Raw genomic sequence first — 18,349 nt, forward strand, 5'->3', positions numbered from 1 at the left:
AGCACTTTATCATTTAGGAAGATCAAACATTCCTTGCAGACCTCAATGCATTTTAGAGCACGACCAGTGTTGAGAAGGAAAGTAGCAACAACCAAGCCAATAAAGATGGCTTGTAAAACGTCGTATATGTTGTTCATGGCGTCCTCCTCTATGTACCCTAATAACAATAACACAAATCAAGCTTTTTAGTTAATTAGAGTAATAATATTCTGTTGCTAAAAATATTCTCTTGCTAAAATCATGGACAAAAGTCTTGAGAAAAATTTGAACTTTTGGCACTTTTGCGCGTACTCAAGACGCAATTACAACTTCACCTGCCTATCTCTCAGAGCAGTCAGAGCTGTTCTGTTTTGAAGTCGCATTACCTGAGCAAGGACGAGACAAGAAACTTAACCACATATGACGCCTGGTTTCGTATGCAAATTAAATTGAGACTAGACTGATGGGATTGAGCGCTTTAATCATACAAACAAGATGCTCACCAAATTTAGGGAACTAAAAGGGTAATTAGATTGTAACGCTACACCCATTTCAAAAGAAGGGACAAAGAAGAAGCAGTACTGAACAAACGCAAACCAACAATAAAAACCAAATTAAGGCCAATATCAAAATCTAAACATCATTAGTAGCAAAGGTAGCCACAAAGTCAACTTAGTTTCCTCTGGCACACTCATGAATCCATTTCAAAGTGTCCGAGTAGATTAAATCAGATCAGTAAAAGCGCTATACACTGAACAAAACCGAGCACAGTCTCGCATTTAAAGGTTAATTAGTCCAATATATGTCAAAAGCATATGTCTGATGTGTGACTATTTCCAGTTTTGTTCTACTCTGCTGAAATGATGGTGATGATTGGACTGATCAATGTTCCCTGTTTTTTTTTTTCGATCATCTAATTCGCAAAAACTTTCCAGGGTTCTTTCTTTCCGTTGATAAATTAAAGCGATTCTTAACAGTTTGTGAGATAATTTCAACCAAATATGAATAACTAGACGCTCTTAGAGCGTTTACTCGGGCTTCGTATCGCAGTATCAAATCGTACTTTACGAATTTAATACCCGTATTGGACACAATGGAAACAAAAGAATCAGGGTATTTTAGCACGACAGTTTCGCTTAGATATTTGCTATTCAAGTTGCTTCGTTGAGTATCCTCCTAATCCAGTCGCAAGTTGTGAGTTTAAACCATTTTCGTTTAAGAATGAATCACAGCTTTCTACGCATTTAGGGAGAACTTGTTTGCAAAGAATTTCCCAGGTCTTTTTAGTTACAACTTATGGCGATTACATTGTACATGCTAGCAGAAATTTTACGAATTTCATTTACTACTCGTGGCGATCCGAGTGAATTGTGCAGCTGAACATCTTTGCCGTGTTGCGATCTTTAACCCTTTTCAAGAGTCTTATCTTCTTTGGAGAGCGAATAGATAAACTCCTTCGCGAAAACAGCAGTCCTAAGGCAAGGCGCAAATTGCATTGCACTTAATTTGCATAAACTGTTAAGCTGTGTTTTTTGCGGATAACTTCCGAACATTTGCGCCCTTTAACGCAGTTTATGAAGAAATATTTAACCTACAATTTTTATTCAATCAAGGCAGGAGTATTTTCAAAAAGGAACTCATTTATAAGGGCAGATCCGGCATTCTGTTTTTCTATTTAATTTGGTTTCATACTCGTCTAGTTGATGTCACGCAACGTCATTTTCGTAAGCAGTCAGACACAGTTTTCTAAAAGAATTGACGATTTCTAAGACTGCTAAATATATGTGAACCACCAGTGAAATAAATCTGGCTAAACTATCGTCAATGCAGATTTTCCTTAGGACTTGGCAAAAACATTGGTTCGTCAATAATCTCGCACAATTCCCGGCACAATAGAAGTTCTAATTTTCCCGCACAATTTGCCTCAAAAATCACACGTTATTTTTTTTTCCTGCACCCTACTAGGGAGCCAGCTAACTTGGAGGTAAGATATTTAATTCAAGTTACCAAAAGTCTTATCTTTACAAATTTGGAGATCGACATATTTCGCAAGAAACAAATCGCATGTTTTTAATGAGCTACCAGTCCAAAAAGGTTTTCGTATTTAGCTCGTTTTATTGCAATATGATTTTTACTGAAATGTTCTAAACAATAACAACAGTAGCCACATGCAGTCATTGACTGCCTATTTTTTGTCAGTGTTTTCGTAGTTTGAACTCATACCGCGATCGGCTCAGTTGTTATCTCACGAGAACGTTTCGAGTCTGACTTTGCTTACCCGGCTGGCTTTCAAGCAATATTAATCGTGGACCGACCCTTTCCGAAAACAATCGACATCTTTGTATGCGAGATGAACGTATAAGGCGCGATTCTCACCAAAACTTTCGTCGTAAAACACTGCGTTCTGTCACGAAGAGTGAGCAATGTCGCCTTTCTCGTACCCAGTTTCCATGGTCTAGGCATGGAACGCCTTGGACCATGACTCCCTTTTGGCGACCAATACGTTTCCATTTTATGACTCGGGCTTTCCTACAGAAGCCCGAGGAACAAAGTTAACACTGATTTGCACTCAATACCTTTACTGAGTCGCCAGAATGAAAACAAAAAACAATATGGGCCGATAACGGGAAATTTCCCTGTCAACATAATTAACAAGGAAAAGTTAAGAAGATTGATTTTTCTACCAACGGTTCTTGCAGTCAATCATTTATGTGACTTTATCAATCGCGTGACTTCTAGATAGTGCCCAAAAACTAAAAAAAAAAGTTACGCGATATTCATATGTGGATGACACGATATCGGTCACCACCAGTTTGGAGTTTATAACCTTACCGTGTTCAGTCTCTCGATCCTCGGACGAAATTGAATCAAAAGTGATAGAATCTGAAAAACAAGAGCAAATGCAAATTAGAATTGAAAAAGTTTCAATCGTTGTGCTAAACAATCGAGTTTAATCACTATTTCAAAAGTATGTAACATTTTTTGCTATCTCCGTTTTATTGTTAAAGACTGACAGTACAGGCCAATGCCTTTCAAACCATATCGCAATGTTGACCATAGCTAATTATTGATTGAAATGATTATGAAGCCCGACAAAGTTCTTCGTTGTATGTTTTTTTTCCTCATTTTGTCCTTAACTATGCATAAAACACAATAGATAATTATTTCTGTTTCAAAGACTATGTAACTCAACTGAAACGGTTCGGTTATGTGACTTATGCATAGCGTATGATGGTAAAACGAAAGAATATTTAGAGTCGTGGACCTTCCAACATATATATGCATGAATATTGCCATCTTCGTTTGCTCTTTTAAAGCTTTTCGGGCTTCAAAACTATTCCCCTCCACTGAAAATGCGTCGAATAGAATTTACATTCCTCGCCTTCCTATCATAGAAACTGGCTGCCTTGTCTGAAGACAAATAGGACTAGTAAAGAAGCAGGGCTTTTGCCATAGGTCTGTTGTAATTCTTCATATTTATTATCTATGAGTGATCATTTCGTAATTTACTTTGCATGATTTCATTGATTTGCTTCTGCAGACTTCTCATGGTAGTAATATCAGTTCGCAGAGCCAAAAACGTTCCCGTTCTTACAGGAAACGATTGAGTTTGCGATTAATCCTCACTTAGTGGTTGCCTGAATGTCGTGGCTATCATAATTGAGCTATGCATATATATTATTCTAACTGGTTAAGATAGAAACTAGACAATTCAAAGTTAGCCAGAGCTGTACTTACCACGGCGGAACTTGCTTTGGAAAGTGAACCTGCGAAAACCGCTTGAGGGTTTCTAGATATTGCAGGAAACACTGATTATTGTAATCGTCATGCATAAAAGATGTGTTCGGAGTTTCTGGAGTGGCAAAACATAAGTTTGGCGGGATGCATGATGAGCTGAAAATCCAGCGGGATGTGGAATGCAGGATGCGGGTTTTGGGATAAAGATAACTGGGCCTGAGCAGCTTATGTTCTTTTTAACCAGGAAATGCGAGATAAATTTGATATTAAGGGACGGGATGTGAGACAAAAAAAAAAAAAAAACCGATTACGGCTACTCAGTAACTGAAGAAAATAATTTACCTCATGTTCAAGATTGTTTGGAAACACTTATGAGTTAAAGAAAGGGAGTTTTTAAAAGAGCTCTCCAATCGCGTTGCGGTTACACAAGCGTTATTAAGGACAGCTGGTTTCGCTTAATCTATTAACTGCACGACGTGAGAATTAAAAGTAGTTAGTCATTTCAGTCGACGTTACGGTGACAAATTCTCCCAGGTTCTTTCTTTGCGTTCAAAAAGTAGATCGACTGTAAACAGTTTAGTCAATGATTTCAGTCTACTATTAATAACAAAGCTATTAAAATATTGATGTATACTCACAGGATTTGATGAGTCGACCAGAATGAAACCAATATGGATAAGCGCCGATGACAAGACCTTTTCCTCTGAAAGGTAGAAGAGAAGGAAAAGTTAAGCAAATTATTACTGCTCAAACGATGCTTCCAAACAATTATTCGCGTGACTTGATTTTTTTGCGTGACTCACTAATGACTGCTCTGAAAACAAAAGGAAAAGCAGTCACGCAATTCAGACAAACCTCTCTCAGTGTAAATTTAAAGTATTAAAAATCAGCTCTACTTAGTATATGTGCACCCAACGCTATCTGTCACAGGCAGCTTACAGTTTATAAACTTACCGTGTTCAGTTTCTCAGTCTTCTGATGAAAATGAAACCAAAAGTGACAAAAACTGAAACAACACTGACGGAGTTTCCCTGCAAGACAATAGAGGTCCAGTAGGAAGTCCAAACAAATTAATATTGAAATAAGTTTTAAACGTTGTGCAAAGCGATAAAGTAAAAATATTCGAAAGTAAGTTACTTTTTTTTTTTTTGTATTCTGTTTCCTTGCTAGACACTGACGGTAAAGTCCAATAGCGTTTAGAGCATATTGAGTCTTTGTTCTTTGTTGTATGTTTTCGATCGCTCTTTAGCTTAGTCGTGCATAAAACACAATAGCTGTTAACTCAGCTCTGTCTTATAGATTTAGCAACAGAAACGTTCTGTTATCTAATTAATACACAGTGGAAAGATTGTTCATAGTTCTGGAGCTTCCAACATAAATCTTGGCATCTTTGTTTGCTCTATTGAAGCTTCCTGGTCTTAAAGCCACTCTAGTTTACTATTAAACTCTGTGTTTGCTAAGAAATAAAATTTACATTCTACGCCGGTTCCTGTCATAGACAGACTGACTTGCTCTGAAGAGAAATAAGACAGCTAATGAGAGCTACTTTTGCCATCGATCTGTTGTAAAATATGGAAGACCGTAAATTAACTTTTCTTTAGCGTTCACTTTATAATGTACTTTGTACAAAAGTCTGACAGAGCCAAAAACTTTGCTATGTAAAAGCAAACGATGGAGCTTGCAATTAATCATAACTTTGTGATTGTCTAAATTTCGGCTCAGTATCATAATAAAGCTGCATATTATTACTACAACTCTTTAAAATAGAAACCAAACGATACAAAGTTAGCTAGAGCTGTACTTATCACGGCGGAGCCTGCTTTGGAAAGTAAAAGAATGGAAATCGCTTGAGGGGTTCTCGATATTTCAATGAAACACTGATTATTCTAATACGTCAAGGATGGAAAATGCATTTCAAAGTTTCTGGGGTGTGCAACATATGTTTGGTGAAAGGCGAGAAAGGCTGACAGTCCAGGCGGGATGTGCAATGCGGGATTTGGGATAAAAATATCTTAGCCTGTGATGCCTGTACTCATTTCAATCAGGAAGTGCGGGATAACTTTGAAAATGAGGGACGGGATGCGGGATGAAAAAACGCAATTCACAGTTACTCAGTGACTGGAGAAATTAATTTACCTTTCGGAAGTCTTTGGAGACACTAATGAGTTAAAGAATAGGAGATTTCAAAACAGCTTGCCAATCGCGTTTCAATCACACCAGTGTCATTGACTGTAACTGGTTTTGAATAGTCTTTAATTACATGAGTTAAAAGTAGTTCGTGATTACGGTTACAAATTCTCCCAGGTTCTTTATTTGCCTTGAGAAAATAGATCGACTGTAAACAGTTTACTTAACGATTTCACTCTACTATGAATAAGAAAGCTATTAGAATATTGATTTATACTCACTGGTTTTGGTGAGTCGACCAGAACGAAACCAAACTGAATACGCGTCAATAACAAGACCTTTTCCTCTGAAAAGTAGAAAAGTTGAACAAATTATTTCTGCGTAAAGGATGCTTCCAAACAATTATTCGCGTGACTTGATTTTTCGCGTGACTCACTAATAACTCTTACAACAAGAAGAAAATCAGTCGCACGATTTATGGAAACCTTTCTCGGCGTAAATTTAAAGTATTACAAATCAGCTAATTAAGAACTTTAAAGTTCTCACGAAATTCCTTGGCAAACTCGAATGTTTAATCTTTGAAACGCTGTTGACTAAGAACAAGAGACCCAAACTGAACACGCAAGCGGATCCCATTCGCGCGAAACTCTTTACATGAATGTTTTCATGTAACGTTTGCTAATTTCATTTTCTCACATCCTAAGTACTATAAATATGCCTTGCCGTTATTTTTAATTTATCCATTCGGCAATGATGACATGAAGTCGTCGAAAAGTCATGTAAATTTTTCTTACGTTAATTTCCCTACTTAAATCAGCTATACTTATTATATGTGCACCCAACGGTGTCAGTCATGGACAGCTTGCAGTTCATAAACTTACCGTGTTCAGTTTCTCAGTCTTCCAATGAAAACGAAACCAAAGTGATAGAAACTGAAACAACACTGGGGAGGGGGGGGGGGGGGTCCCTGCAGGACAATAGGAGGTCCAATATATAGGAAGTCAAAACAAATTAAAATTGCAATGAGTTTTAAACGTTGCGCAAAGCAATCAAATAAAAACGTTTAAAAGTAAGTTACATTTTTTCTATTCCCATTCCCTACTAAACACTGACGGTAAAGTCCAATAGCTTTTAGAGCATATTGGGTTTTTGAGCATAGCTAATAATCAGTCAAATGGTTATCAGGCTAGACAAAGTTCTTTGTTGTCTGTTGTTATTCACTCTTTGGTTTAACCGTGCATGAAAACAATAGGAGATAACTCAGTTCTGTCTTATTGACTAACCGATAGAACGTTTCAATTATGTAATTAATGCACTGTGTATGACCGCAAATCGAAAGATTGTTCACCGTCCTGGACCTTTCAACATAAATCTTAGCATCTTTGTTTGCTCTTTGAAGTTTCTCGGGCTTAGAAACTATTCAAGTTTACCATTAAAGTCTGTGTTTGTTGATTAATAAAATTTACATTCCACGCTAGTTCCTGCCATGGACAGACTGACTTGCTCTGAAGAGAAATAAGACAACTAATGAAAACTACTTTTGCCATCGTTTTGTTGTAAAATATAAAAGACCGTGGATTAAGTTTTCGCCAGTTTTCACTTTATAATGTACTTTGTACGATTTGATTGATTTCAAACTCTCGTTTTCGATGGCAACAGATATCAGAACTGACAGCGCCACAAACGTTGCTATGTAGAAGCAAAGGATGCAGCTTGCAATTAATCCTCACTTTATGACTGTCTGAATGTCTTGGCTCAGTATCATAATCGAGCTTTATATTATTCTAACAGGTTAAGATAGGAACCAGACGATGCAAAGTTAGCTAGAGCTATACTTACCACGGAAGAACTTACTTTGGAAAGCGAAACTACGAAAATCGCTTGAGGGGTTCTAGATATTTCGAGGAACACTGATTATCATATTACTCGTCATGAATGGAAGATCTATTTCGATGTTCTGGAGTACCAAAACATACGTTTGGCGAGATGCGAGAAAAGCTGAAAATCCGGGAGGGATGTGTAATGTGGGATACCGGATTTGGAATCTGCTTCTTTCAACCAGGAAATGCGCAACAAATTTGATATTTATGGGCGGGATGCGGGTAAAAAAAAAAACAAAAAAACCCAGCAAATTAGGCCTACTAAGTGACTGAACTTCTACCTTGGAAACCCTGATGTGACACCTAATCAAGAGGTTTTAAAACGGCTTCCCAACCGCGCGCATATGTTTTGGTGTTTAGTCACAACAGCGTCATTGACTACAACTGGTTTTGATTAGTCTTTAACTGCATGACTTTGGAGTAGTTGGTGATTGCCGTCAACATTACGTTAATGTTGCAGTTCCTAGGGAGTAATGCTTTAATTATCCCGACAAACACAAGCAATAAACACGCGTTCTATGGCGTAAAGGGGGGGGGGGGGGGGGGGGAAACACCGCTCCGCAATCGGCGTGACAGACGAACTTCCATTGTGTGACCAAATGCCAAACTTATCTCCCCAGCGGTTAATTCTGCCCTGGATCGGACAAGTCGGCGAGGCCAAAAGCTTGCGCGTCCTAGTAGCGTAACTCTAAACGGCACTACGAGCTGACCTCCGGTCAGCATCGTGCTAGAGTGTAGACAGTTCTCAAGCCTTACTTATCTCCCCAGCACTACGAGCCGACTCCGCCGGCACGTGCTGGATCGGACAAGAAGAGGCATAAAAGAGCGTTAAATAGCGCCACTAAGTTAGCGAAAACGAAGCTTGGGGAAGTCGCTGCAAGACTTAACCGATAGCGTGGCACGAGAGGTGAACCCCAGTTTATTATTTATATTAATGAACAACGACAATAAACCTCCAAAGGGAGGGAAGGGTGGGAGTTACAATTTCGAGGGCTAACTAAAAGTTACAGTAGTGATATAACGAGCGAATGATGCTAAAGTCCAAGCTAAGCCTCTTTTATAGGTAGACTGATGTCTAGGTTTAAACCAATATAAAATCGTGTACCATGAAACGTACAGAGTCCATGCGGCCTTGAACGAAACAAGAATGGGGCTATTTAAAAGACTAGCCATACAAAAAGCATGATATAGTTAAACCGGACGTTGTTGCAACATGTATACGTGAAAGGCTATTGTGAATATTGTTTAAACTAGACAAGAAAGACTTCTATAATGTTCTAACGCGTAACAGTTCTATTGCGTTACGTTTAACAACAGTAAGCTAGTGACTGTACGTAAATAGCGTCACGCTCCATTAACTGCGCTTTAACGATTGACTTTAAAGCTTTATTAATGTTGCAGTTCCTAGGGAGTAATGCTTTAATTATCCCGACAAACACAAGCAATAAACACGCGTTCTATGGCGTAAAGGGGGGGAACACCGCTCCGCAATCGGCGTGACAGACGAACTTCCATTGTGTGACCAAATGCCAAACTTATCTCCCCAGCGGTTAATTCTGCCCTGGATCGGACAAGTCGGCGAGGCCAAAAGCTTGCGCGTCCTAGTAGCGTAACTCTAAACGGCACTACGAGCTGACCTCCGGTCAGCATCGTGCTAGAGTGTAGACAGTTCTCAAGCCTTACTTATCTCCCCAGCACTACGAGCCGACTCCGCCGGCACGTGCTGGATCGGACAAGAAGAGGCATAAAAGAGCGTTAAATAGCGCCACTAAATTAGCGAAAACGAAGCTTGGGGAAGTCGCTGCAAGACTTAACCGCCACTGATACCTGCGGAGCAGGTATCCCCCCAAGCAAAAGAAGTGCCAAATTAAGAAAAGAGAACGCTGGCCATACGTGGCGCAGCGGACAATAGGACATTTTGAGGTGTACGGATGTACAGTTGGTAACAATCTGAAGACCATCTGCCAAGAACTTTAATCAACCAGTCTGGGAGACCAGCAGCAGCTGCCGTAGAGGCAGCGCGGATGCGAAAACTATGACCCTTAAGGGATTTATAAGGAAGACCGGCGTACCGGGCTGTGTCCCTAAGAAGGTGTACTACCGCCGACCTAGTAAGGTATCGGCCAGACTGAAATGAGAATAAGGGTCCCCGAGGGCACGCGGCGAGGAAGTATGAACGCATGGCAGTCACTGCGCAGAGCGGTGAGGGTGAACACGCAATTAAAAGCCGGTGACCCTCCCGAAAGACATCGGTCTTAGAAGATTTAAGAATGATTGACATCTGCCGCGGGCTGGCCAGAGAGGGATGAAATACCACACAATCGGCCGATAGGTCAAATTGAGGGCGAAACTTAGATACCCCTTGATATGTAAATTCGCTGCAGCGAAGAAAACAAAAGAATGCTAGTGTGAAGGCAGCCCAAATCATAGAAAAGTCCCGCTCACCCAACCAGGAGAGCAAAATGGGGCGTATGGTTAATAAAACCCTCGGGGTAACAGGTTGCCTTAGAACACGGGTATGACCCTGGTAGCGGAGAATGCCCCTAAGGACCTTTTTTAGTAAGAGTTTACCCAGGAGGGGGTCGCCATACCCACACGAAATGTGAAGATTGCGTACCGCGGCCAAGTAAAGTTTTATGGTGCTATGCTTAACTTTTCTAGCCAGGTAAGTGGAAAAATATATTAAGGTGCCCTCCGAGGCTGGAAGGATATCCCCATCGCTAGAGATGAGCCTGTTCATGAGACAAAATTGGATAAATTGCTTTTCCCCAGAAGCGTACGTACGATTAGTAGTCCAGGTCAGGCCCCAGTTTGCGTACTTCGTAACTTCTTCTTTTAGAGGGTCATGAGCGAAGGCGGGATGGTGTAAGGGGTTCGCTCGGCTCTTGGAGCAGCTGCCCGGAAACGAGATACCTGAAAGCGTGAGAGAGCGTCAGCAATCTCATTGGAGATTCCCGGAACATGGCGGGCCCTGACAAAGAAGTTATGTTTCATAGATATAAGGACAAGAAACCGCAGGAGGTCCATAATACGGGGAGCTCTTGAGCGACCCGAGTTCAAGATGGCGACCACTGATTCGTTATCGCACCAGAACTGGATACGTTTCCCGGAAAAATGGGGAAACCATAGAGCACAAGCTACAACTATGGGGAAGAGTTCCTGCCATTCGATGCTTATGCCCCGGTCTTTGTTAAGTTGCATATGGGGAGGCCACCTACCCTGAAACCATTTCCCATTAAAATATCCCCCAAAACCGATAGTACCCGAAGCGTCGGTGTACAAATTCATGTCCGGAGACGGGGTGACGGTAGAGTCGAGGAAAAAGGAACGCCCATTCCACCCGGCAAGGAAGGCTTTCCACATATTAAGGTCCTTGAAAAATTCCTTGTTAAGACGGATGTGATGGAAACGGTTGGGTACGCCCCTGGTAAGGTCAATCATACGTTGCAGGAAAGTCCTCCCTGGAACGACTGCTTTGCATGCGAACTGCAGGGTACCTATAAGTGATTGGAGTTCAATCAAACGCACTGAACGGCGACCCGTAAAAGAATCTAAGAGTACCCGGGTGCGAAGAAGTTTGTCCTCGGGAAGACGGGCCTCCATACGAGTACTATCGAGCTCAATACCCATGAATTCCAGTACTTGGGAGGGGCCCAGGGTCTTTGACGTGACTACAGGGGCACGAACCGACATGAAAAGGCGTAGTAAGGTGCTGAAACTGGACAAGCATTGCAAGCGGGATGCCTCGGCGATAAAGAAGTCATCTAAAATGTGAATGACGTTCCCCAGGTTATAATTGAGGGGCGGAATGCGGGATGAATACTAGCAAATCACTTCTACGCAGTGACTGAACATGTTAAGAAATATACCATTACTGTACAATTGGAACCCTTGATGAGACACCAAGGATCCTTTAAGGCTTCTCAATCGCGCTCCATCTTTTTGTTTCAGTTACACCAGAGTCGTAGAGCAAATGTGCATGATTACAAACTGGTTCTGATTACTGTCAAAAAAAAGGTTGCCAAAGCAGCATCAAAATGTTGGCCTGGGTTGTTTCTTTGTGTTGAAAAAGTAGATCGAATGAGCACAGTTAACTTTATGATTTAAGCCTCCTATGAATAACAAAGCTACACTTGTTTTATACTTACTAGTTTTGGTGAGTCAACAGAGTGAAACCAAAACTAACACGCGTCGGTAACAGGACTTTTTCCTCTGAAAATAAGCAAAATGGAGATAGTTAAGCGAAATATTACTGCACTAATAATATACATGAAAAAATTACTCGATCACGTAGGGGCCAAACCACCCCCCAAATGTTTCGTCAGTTCTTCGGTATTTCACATTATTTCGCATTACTTAAAAAGTATTGACTCTTTCTACACCAAACTTGGCAGATGGGCAGAAGACCTATTGTAAATTAAATTGCGTGAAAAATGTCAGTAAATGTCAAAGTTGTGACGTCACAGTGATGACGTCATGTTTTTTTGCCACTTTTGAAGTTTTTAATATGTATGTTTTACAATGTGTTCGAAAGAGCACATCTAGGGGAGTTGAAATCTGAAAAAATTTTGTCCATATCACAAAAATTAAATGAAATATGGCATTTTTAAATATGAAAAATAACCCTGCAAATATGGGGTCCCCCCTTGAGAAAAATCCCGAAATTGGAGCCGCAATTTTGTCTCAGCAAATGCAGCTATGTTGCACATGTAATGTGCCAGATGACTAAAGCAAAAATAAAGAAGAAAATCGGGATAAAAAATTATCCCTCTAGTGTTGTTGCGTTAAAATTAGTTTTGTTACGTCATAACCTGTGACACCACCCGTTTTTTTTACTGTTAATACCATCCTAACAAAACCCAAAATCAAATTTCTAAAACCATACGATTTTTGACAACATCAAGCTTTCTATTTTGCTAGATTATTAGCCTTCCTAGAAAAAAACTGAAAAAAATAAACCAGAGACACTGACTTAAGAAGGACAGTATGATTAAGCAAATTCCGGTGGAGACAGCAAAAAAATATTTAATTTACCATATCTCAAAAAATAATCATCATAGCAAAAAACGGTTTCCGGCATTTTGCTTCTCAAGTCAAGGCCTTTCCAATGACATAATCTTTACATCAGATTTTACAAAAACTTATAACACGTTTTGGTGACGTCATCAATTATGACGTCATAATCTGACATTTTGTCACAACTTCTAAATTAAAATAAACTGGAGAACAAAGAAAGCTCATCTGCCAAACTTGGTTCAGAAATATATTAACCAAGCAAATATAGCCTTCATGAAACATTGGGGGGGGGGGGTGGTTTGGCCCCTACGTGATTCTGATTAGCTGAGAGCAGTGCAGTTCAAATGTAACACCAGTGCATAAAATGTAACAACAATGCAAAAACTGTAACACCAGTGCAAATTGCACATCATAATTCTGGATTATGATTGGCTGAAAGACAATAGGAAATTTTCTAAGCCAATGATATCACGTCAAATGATGACGAAAAATTCTCTGGCACTTCCTCCACGCAAATTTTTTCATGTTTATATTATTGATAAGTAATCAGTGAGTCAATAACTAATCAAACGAGTTTTTCAGAAAGAAGCGGCTCGTGCAATTTCAGCTTTTTGAAAAACTCATTGGTACAAATTAATTCCAAATTGAACTCGAAACCTATGATTACCTATACCTTGCGGTGCCTCCAAGCAATCTTTTACGTGACGTGATAATTTGCGTGACTCACTATTTGGCGCTTACAGCGGGAAGATAATCAGTCACGCGATTCATGAAGTCTCTTTCAGTGTAAACTCTAGCTCTTGTGTACCGCACGCTATTAGTCACAAATAGCTTACTGTTTATAAACTTACCCTGTTTAGCTTGTCGGTCTTCTCAAAAAAGTGGAACCCAAAGTGATAGAAACTGAAACAGCACTGAGGGAGTTTCCCTGCAAGACAATAGGAGGTCCAATAAGAAGTCAAAAAGAATCGAATAATACTCAAAACAATCGAATAAAAACATTGAAACGTAAGTTACATTTTTTAAGTTCCATACTTTGTTGAATACTGACGCTAAAGTCTAATAGTTTTTAAAGCATATTGGGTTTTTTAACATAGCTAATATTCATTAAAATGGTTTTCTAGCTAGACAAAGTTCTTTCAATTGTTGTATGTTGCTGTTCGCTCTTTGGCTTACCCGTGCATTAAACACAATAGCTCTTAACTTAGTTCTGTCTTATAAGTTAAACGACAGGAAGGTATCGGTTATCTAATTATTACACTGTTGAAGGATTTTTCACAATCCTGGACCTCCCCATATAAATCTTGGCATTTTTGTTTGCTCTTTTGAAGCTTCTATTGCTTAACAACCACTCCAGTTTACTGTTTAACTCTGTGTTTCCTGATTAATAACATTAACATTCCATGCTGGTTCCTGTCATAGACAGACTGAATTACTCTGAAGAGAAATAAGACAACTAATGAAAGCTTCTTTTGTCATCGTTTTGTTGTAAAATATGGAAGACCGTGAATTTACTTTTCGTCAGTTTTTACTTTACAATGTACTTTGTACGATTTGATTGATTTCAACCTCTGTTCTTCGATGACAACAGACATCAGGACTGACAGAGCCACAAACTTTGTTGTTTACTGGCAAACAATAAAGCGTGCAGTTGATCATCACTCAATGATTGTTTGAATTTCGTGGCTATCATAATACAACTATATATCATTTTAACTAGTTAAGAGAGAAACCAGACGATGCAAAGGTAGCTAGAGCTGTACTTACCACGTCGGAACTTGCTTTGGAAAGTGAAACTACGAAAACCGCTTAAGGGTTCCTAGAAATTTCGAGAAAACACTGATTATCATAATGCGTCATGGATGGGAGATGTATTTCGAAGTTTCTGGAGTGTCAAAACGTCAGCTTGACAGGATGCGAGATAAGGTGAAAATCTAGGCGGAATGTGGAAAGCGGAATTCGGGATGAACATATCTTGGCGTGAGCGGCATGTGTTCCGTTCAACTAGGAAACGCGGGATACATTTTATATTGAGGGGCGGGATGGGGGATGAAAAGTGCAAGTCATGGCTACTTAATGACTGGAGGAATTAATTTAGCTTTCTGGTGTGTCTGTAAACACAAATGAGTTAAAAGGAAGGAGGTTTTAAAACAGCTTGCCAAACGTGTTTCGGTCACACCAACGTCGCTACTTATAACTGCTTTTGATTAGTCTTTAAACACATGACGTCAGAGTTAAAAGTAGTTAGTGATTAGCGTCGACGTTGCGGTCACAAATTCTCTCAGGTTCTGACTTTGTGTTGAAAAAGGAAATTGACTGTGAACGGTTTACATCACTATTTTAGTCTACTACGAATATGTCATGTCAAAATTAAATTACGTAAATCTTTGTATTTTAGGAATGCACGTACGTATTTTGAACGAGCTTGCACAGCTCATAGACGTGACGTGTCTAAATAAAGTTTGCATTGTATTGTATCGTAAAGCTAAAATTATTATACATACTCACTAGCTTCGGTGAGTCACCTGAGTTCACGAAAACCAATATGCGTCGATAACAGAGTCTTTTCTCCTGAAAAGTAAGCAAAAAGGGAAAGTTAATTGAATTGTTCCTGCAGGAAACGGTGATTCCAAACAATCATTTGTGTGACTTAATTTTCTGCGTGACTCGCTATCGGCGCTTACAGCAGGAAGAAAATCAGTCACGCGATTCGTGACGTCTCTTTAAGTGTACACTCTAGATCTTGTGTGCACGCACGCGACTAGTCACAAATAGCTTACAGTTCATAAACGTACCGTGTACAGTAACTGAAACAGCTGTGAGGGAGTTTCCCTACAAGATAATAGGAGGTCCAATAAGAAGTCAAAACAAACGAATAAAAACATTCGAAAGTAAGTTACATTTTTCTATTCCCATACTTTGTTGAATACTGATGGTAAAGGATAATAGTTTTTAAAGCATGGTGGGTTTTTTAACATAGCTAATATTCAGTAAAATGGTTTTTACTTAGAGAAAGTTCTTTCAATTGTTGTCTGTTGTTGTTTGCTCTTTGGCTTACCCGTGCATAAAACACAATAGCTGTTAACTCTCTTCTCTCTCATAAGTTAACCAACAGAAACGTTTCGGTTATCTCATTGATACACTGAAAGAATGAAAGATGCGAGTGCAGCTATAACACTACTGGAAAATATCTTTTATTATTTGATTGCTACTGTTGGACATCTATTACCATGTAATTAATACACTGTTGAAAGATTTTACACAATCCTAGACCTCCCCCTATAAATCTTGTCATTTTTTTTTTCGGCTCTTTTGAAGCCTCTAGGGCTTAGAAACTAGTCCAGATTACTATTTAACCCTGTGTTGGCTGATTAATATAATTTGCATTCCACGCCGGTCCCTGTCATAAACAGACTGACTTGCTCTGAGACAAATGAGACATCAACGAAAGCTACTTTTGCCATCGTTCTGTTGTAAAATATGGAAGGCGGTGAATTGACTTTTCTTCAGTTTCTACTTTATAATGTACTCTACACGATTTGGTCGATTTCAAACTCTCCCTTTTTTTATGGTAACAAAGATCAGAACTGACAGAGCCAAAAGCTTTGTTGATAACTAGCAAGCGGTGGACTGAGGTTGCAATTAACCGTCACATAGCGATGTTCTGAATGACCTGGCCATTATAATCGAGCTCTATGTTATTATAACTCGTGAAGATAAAAACCAGACGATGCAAAATTAGCTGGAGCTGTACTTACCACCACGGAACTTGCTTTGGAAAGTGAAACTAGGAAAATCGCTTGAGGGGTTCGCAACTTTTTGAGGAAATATTGATTATTATAATACGTCATGCATGGAAGTTTATAGGTGCAATATTGAGTGCGTGATACGGGATTAAACTCTTGGCGGGAGCGGCATGCGCTTATTTCAACAAAAAAATGCGGGATAGATTTGACATTGAGGGGCGGCGTGCGGGATGAAAAACAGCAAAACACGGTTACTCAGTGATTAGAGGAATTGATTTAGCTTTCAGTAATGTTTGTAAACACTGATGAGTTAAAGAGTAGGGGTCTTTAAAACAGCTTGCCAATTGCGTTTCGATCACACGAGCGTCACATATTAACTACAACTGACTCAGATTAGTCCATAACTACATGTTTGTGGCAGGCGTTACTGTTTCAAATTCTCCCGGGTTCTTTCTTTGCGTTCAAATAGTTTATTGACTTAATGATTCCAGTCTACTATGAATAACAAAGTAATTAAAATATTGATTTACACTCACTTGTTTTGGTTAGTCGACCAGAATGGAACCAAATTGAATACGCGTCAATAACAGGACCTTTTCCTCTAAAAAGTAGAAGAGAAGGAGAGTTCGCGAATTACTATTGCGCAAATGATGCTTACAAACGATTATTCGCGTGATTTAACTTTTCGCGTGATTCAAAAGTGGCTCTTACAACAAGAATAAAATAAGTCGTAAGTATTCATGAAAACCTACCCCAGTGTAAATTTAAAGTATTTAGCACCAACTATACTTGTTATATGTGCAACCAACGCTATTAGACAAAAACAGCTGACAGTTTATAAACTTACCGTGTTCTGATGAAAGTGAAACCAAAAGTGAGACAATAGGAGGTCCAATATTAAGTCAAAACAAATTGAAATTAATATATGTTTCAAAAGACAATCAAATAGAAACATTGGGGAGTAAAATACATTTTTTCTATTTCCAGTCGCTATTAAATACTGACGGCTTGATGTCTAATAACTTTCAAAGCATATCTGGGTGACCATAGCTTGTAATCAGTGAAATGGTTATCAAGCTAGACAAAGTTCCTTGTCTGTTTTTCGCTCTTTCCCTTAACCATGCATAAAACCCTATAGCTGTTAACGTATTGTGTTTTATGTTTCTCAAAGATTAACCAACAGAAACGTTTTGGTTCTGGAGACCCTAATAGGGGTAAATTCCGACAAGCGACATGGCCTTGAAACGGCGACATGAGAGCTATGAATTGGCGACGAACGACAGACTACTACAGCGAAATAGGGAAAGCGACACCAATGGCAAGATAGACCGACAACGAATTTCGGAATTGAGAATGCAGCGATTTTTTTAAACCTCTGAGTCGAAGTGAAGACGCATTTCCAGAGTTTTAAATGTATTTTCCTCTCTCACGCGCGATGTCGACGGGTCGTGAAACCCAGGCTTTCTTATATATGCTAAAACGTCCACGTCGAGTAAATCAAGTCCGTCATTGCTGAGCATTTTTTCTCACTATCAGCTGAGTGAGCAGTGCCCTCAAACGCCTAAAAACACGCTTAACGAAAAAGGAAAGAGATCTTCGACCGTCTGCTTCATACTTTTATTAGCGGGTCACCAGTAAAAGAATATGAAGCTGTATTATCAAAAGTGGCATTATGGATGGAAAAGAGAGACCGGGGAAAGTTGCCAAGGTCTTATCGTCTTCAACAGAAGATAAGGGTTACGCTAAATTCAAAGGAAGATTATAGATAGGAGAGATTATCTGATTGAGGCCGTTGAGATTTTGAGTCAAAGAACGGTTGTTAAACATAAACATGGTAAAAAATAATCATAGGTTCGATTGTAC

The 18,349-nt window shown here is 39.4% G+C and overlaps 4 protein-coding genes across 4 annotated transcripts in view; all 4 read right to left on the reverse strand.

Moving 5' to 3' along the window:
* Nucleotides 1–18,349, reverse strand: part of LOC145480935 (uncharacterized) — a 49,989-nt gene that overhangs the window by 9,142 nt on the left and 22,498 nt on the right. The gene's annotated exons all lie outside the window — the stretch shown is intronic.
* Nucleotides 65–7,224, reverse strand: LOC145464405 (uncharacterized). Its single transcript, XM_081448285.1, has 7 exons — nucleotides 7,193–7,224; nucleotides 6,126–6,190; nucleotides 4,672–4,748; nucleotides 4,356–4,420; nucleotides 3,718–3,769; nucleotides 2,812–2,862; nucleotides 65–157 (listed from the first exon to the last, which is right to left on the reverse strand). Exons 1-7 carry the CDS (start codon nucleotides 7,222–7,224, stop codon nucleotides 149–151), a joined length of 351 nt encoding a protein of 116 aa, XP_081304411.1. The 3' UTR covers nucleotides 65–148.
* LOC145482139 (integrase/recombinase xerD homolog) lies at nucleotides 8,277–10,475 on the reverse strand. Its single transcript, XM_081460747.1, has one exon. The coding sequence runs from the start codon at nucleotides 10,462–10,464 to the stop codon at nucleotides 9,592–9,594; it is 873 nt and encodes a 290-aa protein (XP_081316873.1). The 5' UTR covers nucleotides 10,465–10,475; the 3' UTR covers nucleotides 8,277–9,591.
* On the reverse strand, nucleotides 10,560–11,508 carry LOC145481956 (uncharacterized). The gene has a single exon (XM_081460535.1). It carries the CDS (start codon nucleotides 11,415–11,417, stop codon nucleotides 10,560–10,562), a length of 858 nt encoding a protein of 285 aa, XP_081316661.1. The 5' UTR covers nucleotides 11,418–11,508.

The sequence above is a fragment of the Orbicella franksi genome, chromosome 1 (assembly GCF_964199315.1).
Source record: "Orbicella franksi chromosome 1, jaOrbFran1.1, whole genome shotgun sequence".
Lineage (NCBI taxonomy): Eukaryota > Metazoa > Cnidaria > Anthozoa > Scleractinia > Merulinidae > Orbicella > Orbicella franksi.

Bases quoted from the DNA above. Each gene is read 5' to 3' on its own strand.
- LOC145464405 (XM_081448285.1), bottom strand. From the start codon at position 7,224: ATGCTAAGATTTATGTTGAAAGGTCCAGGACG. The intron at 6,191-7,192 runs GTGAACAATCTT...TCTACTTTTCAG, and splicing joins ATGTTGAAAGGTCCAGGACG to AGGAAAAGGTCTTGTTATTG. The intron at 4,421-4,671 runs GTAAGTTTATAA...TCTACCTTTCAG, and splicing joins AGACTGAGAAACTGAACACG to AGGAAAAGGTCTTGTCATCG.
- LOC145482139 (XM_081460747.1), bottom strand. From the start codon at position 10,464: ATGAACAGGCTCATCTCTAGCGATGGGGATATCCTTCCAGCCTCGGAG.
- LOC145481956 (XM_081460535.1), bottom strand. From the start codon at position 11,417: ATGTCGGTTCGTGCCCCTGTAGTCACGTCAAAGACCCTGGGCCCCTCC.